The sequence below is a fragment of the Antechinus flavipes genome, chromosome 2 (genome assembly GCF_016432865.1).
Source record: "Antechinus flavipes isolate AdamAnt ecotype Samford, QLD, Australia chromosome 2, AdamAnt_v2, whole genome shotgun sequence".
NCBI classification, from domain to species: domain Eukaryota; kingdom Metazoa; phylum Chordata; class Mammalia; order Dasyuromorphia; family Dasyuridae; genus Antechinus; species Antechinus flavipes.
In genome coordinates, this window is record NC_067399.1 from 398022688 (window position 1) to 398035672 (window position 12985).

At 31.1% G+C, this 12985-nt stretch overlaps 1 protein-coding gene across 5 annotated transcripts in view; it reads right to left on the bottom strand.

Moving 5' to 3' along the window:
- Positions 1-12985, bottom strand: part of CSNK1A1 (casein kinase 1 alpha 1) — a 52122-nt gene that overhangs the window by 19798 nt on the left and 19339 nt on the right. For 4 of the 5 annotated variants that reach the window (XR_007950769.1, XM_051978677.1, XM_051978679.1 and 1 more), the window contains exons 3-6: positions 11108-11234; positions 8924-9022; positions 6460-6543; positions 1472-1611 (exon numbers count right to left, since the gene is read on the bottom strand). Coding sequence is in view for 3 of the 5 variants with exons in the window: in XM_051978677.1 (XP_051834637.1) it covers positions 1472-1611; positions 6460-6543; positions 8924-9022; positions 11108-11234 (450 nt within the window). In the remaining 2 variants the exon portion in view is untranslated. The remainder of the gene's footprint in view (positions 1-1471; positions 1612-6459; positions 6544-8923; positions 9023-11107; positions 11235-12985) is intronic. The other variant, XR_007950770.1, reaches the window with a different exon arrangement.

Here is a 12985-nt window from a genome sequence, read left to right on the forward strand (position 1 = left end):
ACAACATTAAAAAATTGTGGCTGGACAAGAGTTTATGTAGAATCATCTTTGGGGTTTTGATGGACAATAAACACAATGAACAATTATGATGGATAACTAAATTAAGGAAATCTAAAGGCTCCCAACCAGAAGAATAATTTCCAGAAATAGGGAAATGATAAATAATACTGCCTGTAGTTCAGAACACTAAAGAAGTATTGTATTTAGTTCTAGGCACATCAGAAAAAAGGCTTACAAGATGATGAACAGAAAAACAAGGTCAACAAAGAGTCCTGAAATTAAGTCACAAAAAAGAGTTTAAAGGGATTGGAGACATTCAGAAAAGAAACTTAAACGATACATGGCAGCTATTTCCAAGTATTTCAAGGACTATCATATGGCAAAGGGAACAAATTGTATTCTGCTTGCTCCCTATAGAAAGAGGCATATTTAGTCTAAAGCAGAACTTCCTAATAATTAAAGCTATCTAAAAGTAGCACTGGATGCCTTAGAAGGTATTAAACTCTTTCCTGCTTGAATTTTCAGGTATGTTCTAGAAAGAATTCTTGTTCAGGTATGAATCAGGATAGCCTCTGTGGTCCTTGACAACTGAGATTCTATCATACCCCAAATTATAATATTTAGACTAGACTACTGAATGACTTAAGTTTTGAATTTTTTAAATAAATTACTTATTACCACAGAATGATCAGTCAAGATGGAAGGACCATAAAGAAGTTATTTTACAGATGAGAAAACTGAGACAAAGAGAGGTTACATGACTTCCCTAGGTTTCTAAGTATTTAAGATGTAATTTGAATTCAAGTTTTCAAGACTCCAAAATCAGTGTTTAATCCACTATGCCACACTTAACAAAATATTTTGAGTCATATCAGTATTTCACTACTAAGATGCAGTAAATTACAGAAATTATATAGAATTATAGAAAAGAAGCTGATTAGATTCTAATAAAATGGCATAATTTTATTTTATATTAAATGTAAAATAAATTTCAAATAAGAAAACTGGTAGGGAGCTGGTAGGGCAGAGGAGGTTGTGAAGATCTAAAGACATGTAAACACTGAAGAATTAGAAAAGTTATACACCTACAACTATAAATGTATCAAAGGTCAATTCCTCTCTATAAATATTGCCTCTATTCAGTTTCCACTGTCAAATACTCTAAAGAGTTGCTTAGATACTATTCTCCCACTACTTCTCTAACACCTACTTTGGCCAGCATTACTTTTTCCTCATTAAAAATAATGAGGAAGATATTTCCTTTCAAATTTTAAAAATTCGTAATATCACAGATTTAGTGCTGGATGGGACTCCAAAATTCAAACAATAAAGTAGTAAAGACAAAATTTAATTTAATTCAAATTCTCTGCAAAGGATATCCTCACATGAAAAAATTAATTAAACTGCTCAAAACTTCAGAAATGGCTACTGTGTAAAATATCTGGGAAGTACAGTCAACTTTCATAATTACCTCTGCTCGATGCCAAGGTGTGCATTGATGCTAGCATACCGGGCAGTGCCAGTGAGATTTTTATCTTCTCTGTATGGTATATGTTGTCTTGTTCTGTTGTCTCTGTACTTTTTGGCCAAACCAAAGTCAATAAGGAATAACTTTAAAAAAGAAATGGAGACAGGTTAGATTTATAAACACTTTACACTTCAAATCCTTTCTTCTCATTCATCAAATGGTTACCCTTATTTTGATGCAAACATTTCAAAATAAAGACTTATTTTTTACTATCCTTCACCAATAAACTAATAAATAAAAACATAACTAGCTCAAGCATTTTGTCATTTGCACTATTCAGCATGCCAAGTTCATTCATCCTTAAATATATTTAGGCATGTAGTCTCTTCTTTATTGAAGGGGGGGGAGGGAAGCACCCCGCTGACATGCTAATTTCCATAATGCCATGAAACCATAACTAAAATATTATTTTTAAAGATCTCATTAATTTCACATGGTATTTTTTAATGGACAAAGTCCCATTCTGCCTATTAAGGCCATATATTGCTCAACATGCCCAAAATCTGATCTGAAATAATTATACATTTAAAAGCTTTACATAAATGAAAAACATAGTTGCAAATAAAATGTATAGCTCTTCTAATCATGCATCACACTGACTAATTCAGGTGACATTATGCATTTAAATCAGAAAGTTAAACGCCTATATATTAAGTTGGCTTAATTTCTAACAAGAATTTAGCTAAGCATTGAAAATAAATAAGCTAAAGTTAACCAAGAGACGAAATGAACTAAAAGGTTTGGATATTAAAAAATTGTTTTGGAATTTAACTGAGGAATAAAACTCACTAATTGTTCTCACAGAACCTCAAATGGACAGTCCCTGCCTCACTTTAACACAGTATCTATAATTTCTAAGTATTCTTGAAATCTTAAGACACTATTTTGGATTAAAATCTAAAATACATTTGTTTTTACAGTCTTCTGAATATAATTTAAGCTTTTCATGATAATTCACTATTATAATAAACATTATTTATGGTTTTATAATAAAATAGTATCTTTAGGAATAAAACAATGCTTGTATCAGCTTTTTAGTTATGCCTTTTTCCTTTTTTGTTATTTTCTCCCTATTTCTAATTTTCAGTTGACTTGAAAAGTAGTTTATCAAATCTTGTAAGAAATATACAAAATAAAATTAACAATTTCAATCCTATGAATTTATGAAGTCAGGATATTCTTAGTGAGCTCTTTTATGACATAAAACATAGGAGATTGGTTAGTTTACTAAGAGGTCTATATATGGCTGTGTTCTGAACTACTGAGAATGGCAAAAATCTGACTCACAGTAAAGGGAATTACATGTTCCCTTTCTTTTACTATAAACAGACTAACTGATGTTCTTATTAAGATATAATTGAGTATTCAAAGCTTTCCAAATAAGATTTATACTTTCTTTGTGGTAAAGGATCATAAATGCATTAAATATTAAGAAAATAAGATTAACATAAAAGATTTTTCTTCATATGGAAACAGACGACTCAAAACATTTAAACAAGTTTAAAATGAATTTCTGAATAAAAACGATAACTATAATTTCTAACTTCGGTTCACAAAATAAAATTCAATGTGGAAAAGAATCAAGAACCAACATTCATATTTTCTCTCTCTCTCTCTCTCTCTTTCTTCTTCTTCTCTCTCTCTCTTCTTCTCTCTCTCCCTCTCTCCTTCTATTTACAAAATGAAGGGATTGATTTTGAATGTTTTTAAAGTCATCCCTACTAACATTGCATGACACTATGTATGTATATATTTATAACCTATAAATAAAATTTAAATTCCCCTTAACACAAAATCAACACTGGGAAACATATTAGGAATGAGGAAACTTAAATAAAACAAATCTCTACAGTTGAAATTTGATATAGTTGCTCCTTTTGATACTCTATAGTATATCAAGTAAGCAGTAGCAGAAAGTACTTGCTAAAGTGCCATCCCTGAACTAAAATCAGGAAGATTCTAGAGGGGAAGCTATGCCTCTTAGAGAGCTGTCAAGCTGCAATGATGTAGGAGTCTGTGTACTAGGAGTATTCTACACCGATTAAAAAAAATCACAAGTCGGTACCCCAAAAGAGAACAAAAGGAGGAGCAATAATTCAATTTTATAGTTTGAGTTTTATATATATATAAAAATTAAGTATTAAGTACAATAGCTGTATGCATTGTGACAGATGAAAAATACCTTCAAATTGACAGTTTTATTAAAAAATCAATACCAGCATTAAAGACCAGGACATCTTTTCATAGCTTATACTCATTACGAGAATATTCTCAGTGAAAATACGCTATCTTCCTAAACATCTAAATAAGTTAACCTAACTCTATTGTCAGGTTAAGATAATTGAATTTCAACTTCACTAGCAAAAATCAAAGAAAATTTTAAGACTTCCTATTATTTTCACTACTAAAAAATGTGCCGGGAAAACAACTGGATAGAACACAAAAAATTATCTTAAGTGAAGAAAAGGCAAACCAGAAAAGGGGGACCCAAAATATAAATTATGTCATGTCTCTAACCTTCATTTTAGTTATGTCAACATAATTCTTCAAAATAGTGGAGCATGTAGACATATAACACATATGACTGCTCTGATACTGCTTTGAAATAGTATCTTCAAAGTAATAACAAAAGCTCATTTTATGGTCATAAAATCCCAACCAAACTGACATCCATCCAATCACAAAAGACCCATCTAACAAACTTTGCTTAAATCCATCGCCTCAACTAATCTAATTATTTCATGTCTATCCAGTTCTCCAATCCTTCTTACTTTTCCATCCAGAAACACAACTACTATTTAAACAAATGGTACAAAATGTATCAGTCAATACAATTTCACCTAAAAAACTGTTTCTAAGAAACCAAATGACCAAAAAAGGTCACACCAGTACAAAAAAATGTTCTGAAACCCTAAATAATGTGTTAGGTGCAAGAGTCTTTCTTGAGATTCAATAAAATAAAGACATTACCAAATAAATCAGGTAGGGAGATCATCAATAATGAATCTTAAGCTATCTTTGGATAACCCTACATATGCAAAATTACACTCATTTGATAATTAAAGTTATCCAAAGGTTTCTACAAATTGCCTAGAAGGAAAATGTATATATGCTTTGAAAAATCTTTTTCTAAAAAGTTATCCCTGAGATAAAGGTAAAGAAATGACAACATTCAGTGGGGATTTTCCATTCAATAAATACACTTTTCTCTTCAAGACTTTGTACAACTTTAATAAACAGAAGAAAATAACATGGTCAACTCAATTATATATAGCCATTTTTTAAATTTAAAGTTAAATTACTTCATGTTCCACTATTCCTAAATTTTATCTCTCTTGCTCATCCAGCTGAAAATATAAACACAGTTTCAAATTAACTAAAAAAAGGAAAAATGCTACAAAATCTGTAAAATTTAAGTCAACTCTTAATTATTTATGCTGATGAATAGGGAACATTTAGGTAGCAAATAATTAAGAAAAATGTCTACTAATCTATTTCATGGATTTTTACCAAGTAAATATACTTTTCTTATGTTTCTGCTTTGGCAAGAAAGGAATATAAAGGAAAAGTTGACCTAAAAAAGTATTTTAGTGCAATATTAAAAGCTCAGTTTGGGACTAATTTGGTCTATGTAATGCACAATAAAATCTTAAATGAAAGCTTATTAATGTTCATTCATTAGACTGGAAGAATTAAAAGGGGGAAAAAAAAAGAAAACATATTTCAGCCAATGTTCTTCTTCATCAGCGCAGCTAAAAAGAGTTGATTGTATTTAGACTCTCAAGCAGCCTTTTAAAAGTACATGCATGATCTTATGACATATGAAAGCCATTCAACTTTTAGTTTGTTCTTTTTTTTTTTTTTGGTGGAAAAAAAAAATCCAATGAAGGAGGCAACTAATTTTCACTATTTTAATAAACAATGAAAAGGTATTTTATAGCACATGCAAGAAAGACTATAGTTCCTATTTTCTAGTATTCTATCAGATACACAGTTAGGCAACTTTTAATTTATCTTAACACATCTCATTTATCAGGATTATGAACATTCTAAATATTCTGAGATGTGAGAGCATAGCATAAGAGTATTGGACTTGTAGTCAAAAGACTCAAATTTGAGACCCTGCTCCACTATTTTCTTAGCTGTCTGACTTTTCTTGTACAAACTAATTTCCCTTCTTTGAATCAGCTTCTCACCTGTAAAATAAGGGCAATAACTGTACCACACAGTATGAAACATCTGCAGCTATAAAGTATTCTATCAAGTTTGGTTACTAGTATCACTGAGATACACTAATGTAGTACTTTTTTTTTTTTTTTTTACCAAAGTTCCTGGTTCCAAAACATTTAGTGTATTGAACAGCCATTTAGTTCCTAAAGTAGAGAGAAAGGAATATAGAACTAGGATCAATTGTTTTACCAAATGCCCAAGAACTGAAACTTAAATTTACTTACCTGAAATTCATTAAGATTAGAAAAGGGGACACAAAGGGGGTTTTCCAGAAGTAATTTCAGAAACAAAGTATTCAGATGCAGCTATGGTAAGCTATGTTCCCCCATGCATTAAGATCTATTATTCCAAATACCATTTTAATAAAATAAACAGGGCTATTCCTTTAAATTCAACCCAAATAACACTCTAAATAATTTTTGATACCAGAACTACAACAGCATTTTCTCATGTAGGTAGATGTTAGATATTTAAAAATTAATCCTATTTACATACTTTTCTCTAAACTTTATAGTTTAAGCAACAGCCACAAGGAAATATCTTAGTAACGTTACATGTTTGCCAAGTATGTCTGAATAATGCCAACGTAAGAGGTGCTTGAGCAAGGTCTACATTCTCCAGAAATCAAACAAAACAAAAAATAAAACCAAAAAAAGCACATGAATTTGGGGTTGAGGTTGGAATAGGAGACAGTTTCAGACCTGGTTTAATCCTGAGAAAGATGGGTCCTGAGAAGTACTAACAGTCATGCTTCTTTTCCTCTTCCCCACTGGAGATTCTAAACACTAAACAGACAATAGAGGGTGGCAGTGCATCAAACAGGATTGCTTACATTGCAACAATGGCCGGCGCAGACAGGCAACACCGAGGCATCAGAGAAAGAAAAGGGTAGCCAAATGCCATCCTTCTTCCACCAAGCACTGGAGCTTCTCAGTTTTTCAAATATTGAGAAGAATCACATGCTCAAGAAAATTTGAATCCTAGAAAAAACTTAATTTTAAGTGTCACTTTATATAGTGCCACTGCTGTAAACAGGGATAGCAATGGTGACATTTGGCTCTATTTTAAAAAAGGAATTTAGTCTTTGCAATCTTTTGTACCACAAACTGCCCTTCCCCCAAAAGACAGTATATAGGGGAAAAAATCTTCAGTAAGGAAGAGGTAGAAGGCATTTAGTCACCTTAAAATTTATTTTCATAAGCATGCAGGGCTGATTATTGGCAAAAGTGAATAAATCCACCTTTTAAAGACAGGAGCAGTGACTCCTTAATATCCATTCATAACAATTTTCCAAATAATAAATTTGGTTAAAAAATCATTTACTTAAACCACAAATTTTTCTATTAATAAAAATAATAATCTACTGGAACAAGATTACCACAGAATCCAGTCTTTATTCAGCTGGTATTATTAACTATAATATAGTAAACAGTAAAAAATAAATAGATTGCCTACAAACAAAATACTACTTTGTATTTGGAAACTGTTAAAAGGAATTAATTCTTAATGTAAAATTTAAAAGCAATATCTGTTGCTTGATTTCTACTTAAACAAAATATTGCAATTCTATGCCAGATTCTCTAAAAATGTGTAAGACAAATTCTCATACTTTTTATGACTGACCTCCAAAATGAGAGGACAGGACTTTTAAAACATCATGGGAGTAATTTGGGCTTCTTATTACATCTATATGACTAACAAACTATTTCTTAAAATGCAAAGCAGCATTTTCTGGGCCATTACTCCCATTTAAAGTAAAAAACTAGGTATTGCAATGTCAAACCCAGCATGACTGCACACAATGGGTATTAAAAGGGATAAAGGTCAAGTTAATGAAGATAGGTTAATGAAGGGAAGGGGACTGGGAAATGGCCAAATTAGGGAAAGATTGAGAAATCGACAAAATTGCCAAAAAATTAAGTTTTTCCTTCAATTGAATTACTATCAGATTTTTTCCAGGACATTTTAAGACCCTGGTTTTATTTATAGTAAAGAAATAACTAGTAAGTCAAAAAATATGTAACTTGGGAATGGGGCAAGATTTAACAAGTTACATGTAGATTTTTGAATACTGTTAAAAAGCTCAGTTTCTCAACCAGAAAAAATTTAATTCTATAAAACTAAGTCAGACCGACACTGACATCTCACACATCAGCAACCAATTCCATGTCTAATGCTCCAAGTTGGCATTCATACAGGCAAACAAAGGTAAACATTTGCAGCTAGAGCTTAAAAATATCAAACATTGTGATGGTTTAACAAAACAATGGGAATCTTGCTTCCAATTTAAAAAAAAAATCAATGTACAGTTGTCCTGCAGTTGAGAATTTCTATCAGAACACAGCATGCTTAGTGCATTGCCAATGCTGCCTGTCTGCCCGAGCTGAACATTGAATCGGTAAATTAAGCAATTCACTCAACAAAACTAATCATTGAAGAGAAAAATTCTATACGATTATACAGTTTTTGACTGCAATCATGCATCACTAACTAAGACCCACTCACCACATAAGTTCAATAGCTATCAGAAATCCCAAAATATGAAAGAGATTTTATGACATAATAAATTTCATTAAAAAAAAAAAAAACAACCCTCCCCAAATTTAGCATCTGGGCAAGTGTAACATGGATAAAATTGTCTATTACTTATGAAATAGGCTCAAGGAAGACACTCATAACCAATATTTAAGGACTAAAGAATTTCTGATTACCAACCATGCTCAGTCAGCAAACTTTAATGCTTTGGTGACAAGTGGGTCAATAGCTTCAATGCTGGCACAAACACATATCAGGAAATCCAAAAGTTAGAGCCAAGAATTTAATATCAAATTCTAACACAAAAATACATGGGGACTTCCACTATTATGTGAATATTGGACACAATAGTTCAAAAGTGAAGCAACAGAAGCAATTAGGTTTCTTTACAGAGCACTTGGACTTTTAGGTTTAACACAACTTCTATAAGGAGATCTAACTAACTTTCTTGGCTGAAGGAGTTGGGAAAGTTAACAAGTTAGGAGTTAGGTGATTTGCTCTTTGTGGCACAATCTTCAAAAGTGATTACAAACAATTAATTTAAGTACTAAGAATTTTTTTTAAGCTGAAATTTTATCAGAAATTAGAGAGAGATGCTTTGTTCTTTCATGCAAAGAACACCGGACTAACCTTATTACAGTGACGCCCAATACCCATTAGGAAATTATCTGGTTTAATGTCTCTGTGTATAAAATTCTTTGTATGCACAAATTCAATTCTACTGATCATCTGGAAAAAGAAAAAAAGAACTGAGTTAAAAAAAAATACTAGTTTTAAACAAGTTCATTTGACAAAAAAGTTTATAAGCATTGTAAGATATGCCCCCATCTCCTTCATCAACCGTTTTTAGGTCACAAGAGCAGCATTTTACAAAATTATACAGATAAAGGAACCAAACACATTCTTGAAAAAAGTCACCACATTGGTCCAAGAGTTCTTAAAAATATGGAATATTAAATGCCAACAGAACCAATAGCTAGTCTTTTTCTATTAACAATTGATAAGATCATTAAAGGATTTCTTTGTGGTATAATGAACATGCACACACATACAACTATTGCATAAAAACCACATATCCTTTTAATTCTTATGAAAATTTTTTTTAATATCTTAAGTGAGAAGAAAGAGAAAATACTTAGAGGAAAAAATATAGTTGGTGGTATATAGGAATATAGTATAGTTTTCTGCCTCATTTCATATTACTTCCATTAATATACTCTCCTATCCAGTCAAAACATTGTGCTGGCTATTCCTAATATGGCTTCCCATTTCCCATTTCCATACTTTTGCTTGTTCTGACATACAATAAATAATTCAATAAATGATAAATGAATTATAAAACATATATATTATTTTATTATCTGGATTTTTTTGGTCTTATCTCTTCATGATTTCGCCTTCTGTTTTTCAAACGCCTATTTCTTGCTAAAGAATTTTTATTCTTTTCTTTATTTAAAAACTGGTATATCCCTCTCATAATCTTACCCCTAAATCGTGACATAAATATCTTCTGAAATTAGGACTAAAAATGATGAAAAATCTTTAGTGAATACCTATTGAGTACAATGAGCTTAGGTATTATATATGAGGAATACTTTTTTTTTTTTACTTTTCAGAAGAAAAATGCTACCATGTTCAGTTCATTAAAATGCCAATTTTCAGCATGTTAGTCAAGTAGTAGACAAATTATAATTATAATTTACCTCAATTTTTTATTCTCAATAAAGGAATATCAATAATCATAATGATTTTACTTAGGACTGTCTAAAGTACAAATACTGCTCCTGACTTTCCAGAAGTTTTGATGGCTCAATGTAAAAGCGGTGTAACTATAAAGTGCTTTATAAATGTACATTATCACTAAATCCTATAGATCTGAAAAACACTACTATTAAAATTTAATCTGTAAAAAAAAATTAGTTCTTAAGATAAAAAAGTTGGATTTAAGGAAATGTTTCCTTCTCCCTTACATAAACTTTTCCAAAGTTCTACCAAAAGTTTTTACTATCCTCTCAATTTCCTTCTTACTCTTACTATATTTCCCCAAACACATCAATACTCCTTGAATAGTTTCAATATATTTTCCTATCTTTGATTTTATACTCAAGTACCAATCTTACCTCTAATCTTTCCATAATTTGCCATTTTATATAAATGTTTAACTTTCCCCCCCAAGATTCCCTCATATCCATCAACTATTGTGTTCCTTTTTCCTATTTTTTATTAACCTCAATGCAATAAATATATCTATGAAAAAACTGGAAATTTTATTTCAGAGAAGTCTGACAAAAAAGTAATCTAAATTTTTGGCCACTCCCACATTTAGGCCCTCTCAAAACAAAAACTTAAAGACCCGATTAGCAAGAAAAAAGCTCAAAGATCTTTCTCATATAATGTTAAAGTCATAGGCAATAATATAGCCCCAAATCCTAAATTTATAGTTGAGTGACTCTGATGCTCACAAACTTAATAGGTATCTCAAGTAACTTGAAATTCCCTGAAAGAACCCAAGACTTCAATTCCCACACCAGTGTTTTCTACATAACATCATATTGCCTTCTCTTAATTCCTCAACCTGACAAAAAGCTACAGAATCATGACAGCAAAGTAGAGGTCTGCTTTTACCCAAGGACTTTCTTACCCTACTCTAAGAAGGATAAAATTATCTACGCATATGAGTCAGTCTAATAGAACTTAACAAAAGAAAAAAGTATTTGTTGAATGAAAAATAGTAGTTTCTTTTTTTCAAGATATGGAAAGTTTGACAGAACAGTTAAAAATTGTCAATTTTAGTAATAACTTTTCTTTACATACCTGGTCAGCTAGCATAAGTACTGTTTTCATTGTGAACCTGCGGGAACAGAAATTGAAGAGGTCTTCAAGACTCGGTCCAAGAAGATCCATGACTAGAACATTATAGTCTTTTTCTTGACCATACCACCTGTAAAACAAATACATAAAAATGTTTATTGTAAAAAACATATAAAATTTCCCTTTAATTGTTGAGATGTAAACTAATTTACATAACCTCCGGAAATCATCTTTTATTTTTTAAAAATGTCTCATATGAAAAAGCTAACAAGATATAAAGAACATCAGAAACCTGGGCTTCTTTTCCACCAACTACTCACATTTATATATATAAAGAGAGAGAGAGAGAGAGAGAACATGTATGACAGTGATTGCAAAAACACTTTCCATATAAGCACTGGCACTATGAGGTCAAAAAGAAAAATTTTATGAAATTCCTACATCTGCTTTTTAAACTGTCAATTTCATACACTCTTCAAATTGTTATTAATTTCACATATCAAGATCAGTGTATGCATAGCAACAAAGCAGTTCCTCAATAAATTTTTGGTGACCCAGAGATATAACTACTAGATAAATATTCTAAGGAAATTAAAGACAGAAGGAAATACTTATGGTAAAATTTCTTATAGCTAAAAGTGGGTACTTCAAAATCGTTGAATATTGCTAAGCAAAGGGTTACTAAAATTCTTCAAAAGTACCCTTTAAAATCTTCAAAGTCTATCTCATAATCCTTTTTCTAAATTACATGATTCTGTAAGTACTAGCAGTCCAAAAAATCTTTTAACAGACAGTATTTTAACTTCCTTGTTTTTAAATAGTGCTTCCGTATTTAATGGTACTACGCCCTTTTTTTGCTTCAAAAGTACAATATTTCAATTAAGTGAGTTAGCATTAAGAACCTATTATTTGAAAACACCTTTTAAAGGTAAGTTCTGTTCAAAGTTCCTTATAAAAAAATTTTTCCTGATCCTCCTTAATGATTTAAAATTATCTCCAATGTGTTTAGTATGTAACATTTGTACACAGATGTCTTCTCCATTTGATTTTGAGCTACTTCCTTGAAAGGAAGGGAACTGTTTCTGCCTTTCTTTGTAATCTCCCTTGCTTAGCACAATGCCTGGCACATAGGAGGCATTAAATACAAATAGTTGACTTAGCTGATAATTTAAAATTTTAGTATACAATCAATAGAAGCTAGAGATCCTAAACTCGTCTTTTTTCATGATTCCATGGCCTTCCAGGCTAGAACATATTAAGTGCCACATGAGCAAGACCAATTTCCTATACTTCCCCTCATCACTTAGAACCATACACAGTAGCAGTATCCAAAAAATTACTGCTGACGCTTGAGTGTCTTAATAATCAAATGGATTCCAAATATAGGTTGATCTCTATTAAGGGGAGAAAGAATGGAAGAGGAGTTAATTCTCAATATTTGAAAATAACTATCAAGGCAACCAAAAGAAACTGCAAGCTCACTTTATATATAACATGAAGCATTTACTGTGTAGTAGACAAAGATATAAAGAGAAATGAAATACATATTAATATTTACTCTTTAAACTCAGCAATATTATAAGCATATAATCCCATGGAAGGCAAAAATAATCAATAAGGTATACAATAAAATATGCATAGCAGCAATAACAAAAAATATTTACTGACAATAGCATGATAGAACAGTAGTGAATAAATGGAGCAGTACTAAAGAGGACTGACTACATTTGGAATAACTGGGTTCATATATCTGTCACTTTTTACCTATGATGGTGGACAAATCACAACACATGGCTTAAATTTGACTAGATGACTTCTGAGATGCTTGCCAGCTGTAAATCTATCATTTAATAAAGGGCCTGCATATACAATGACTAGGAC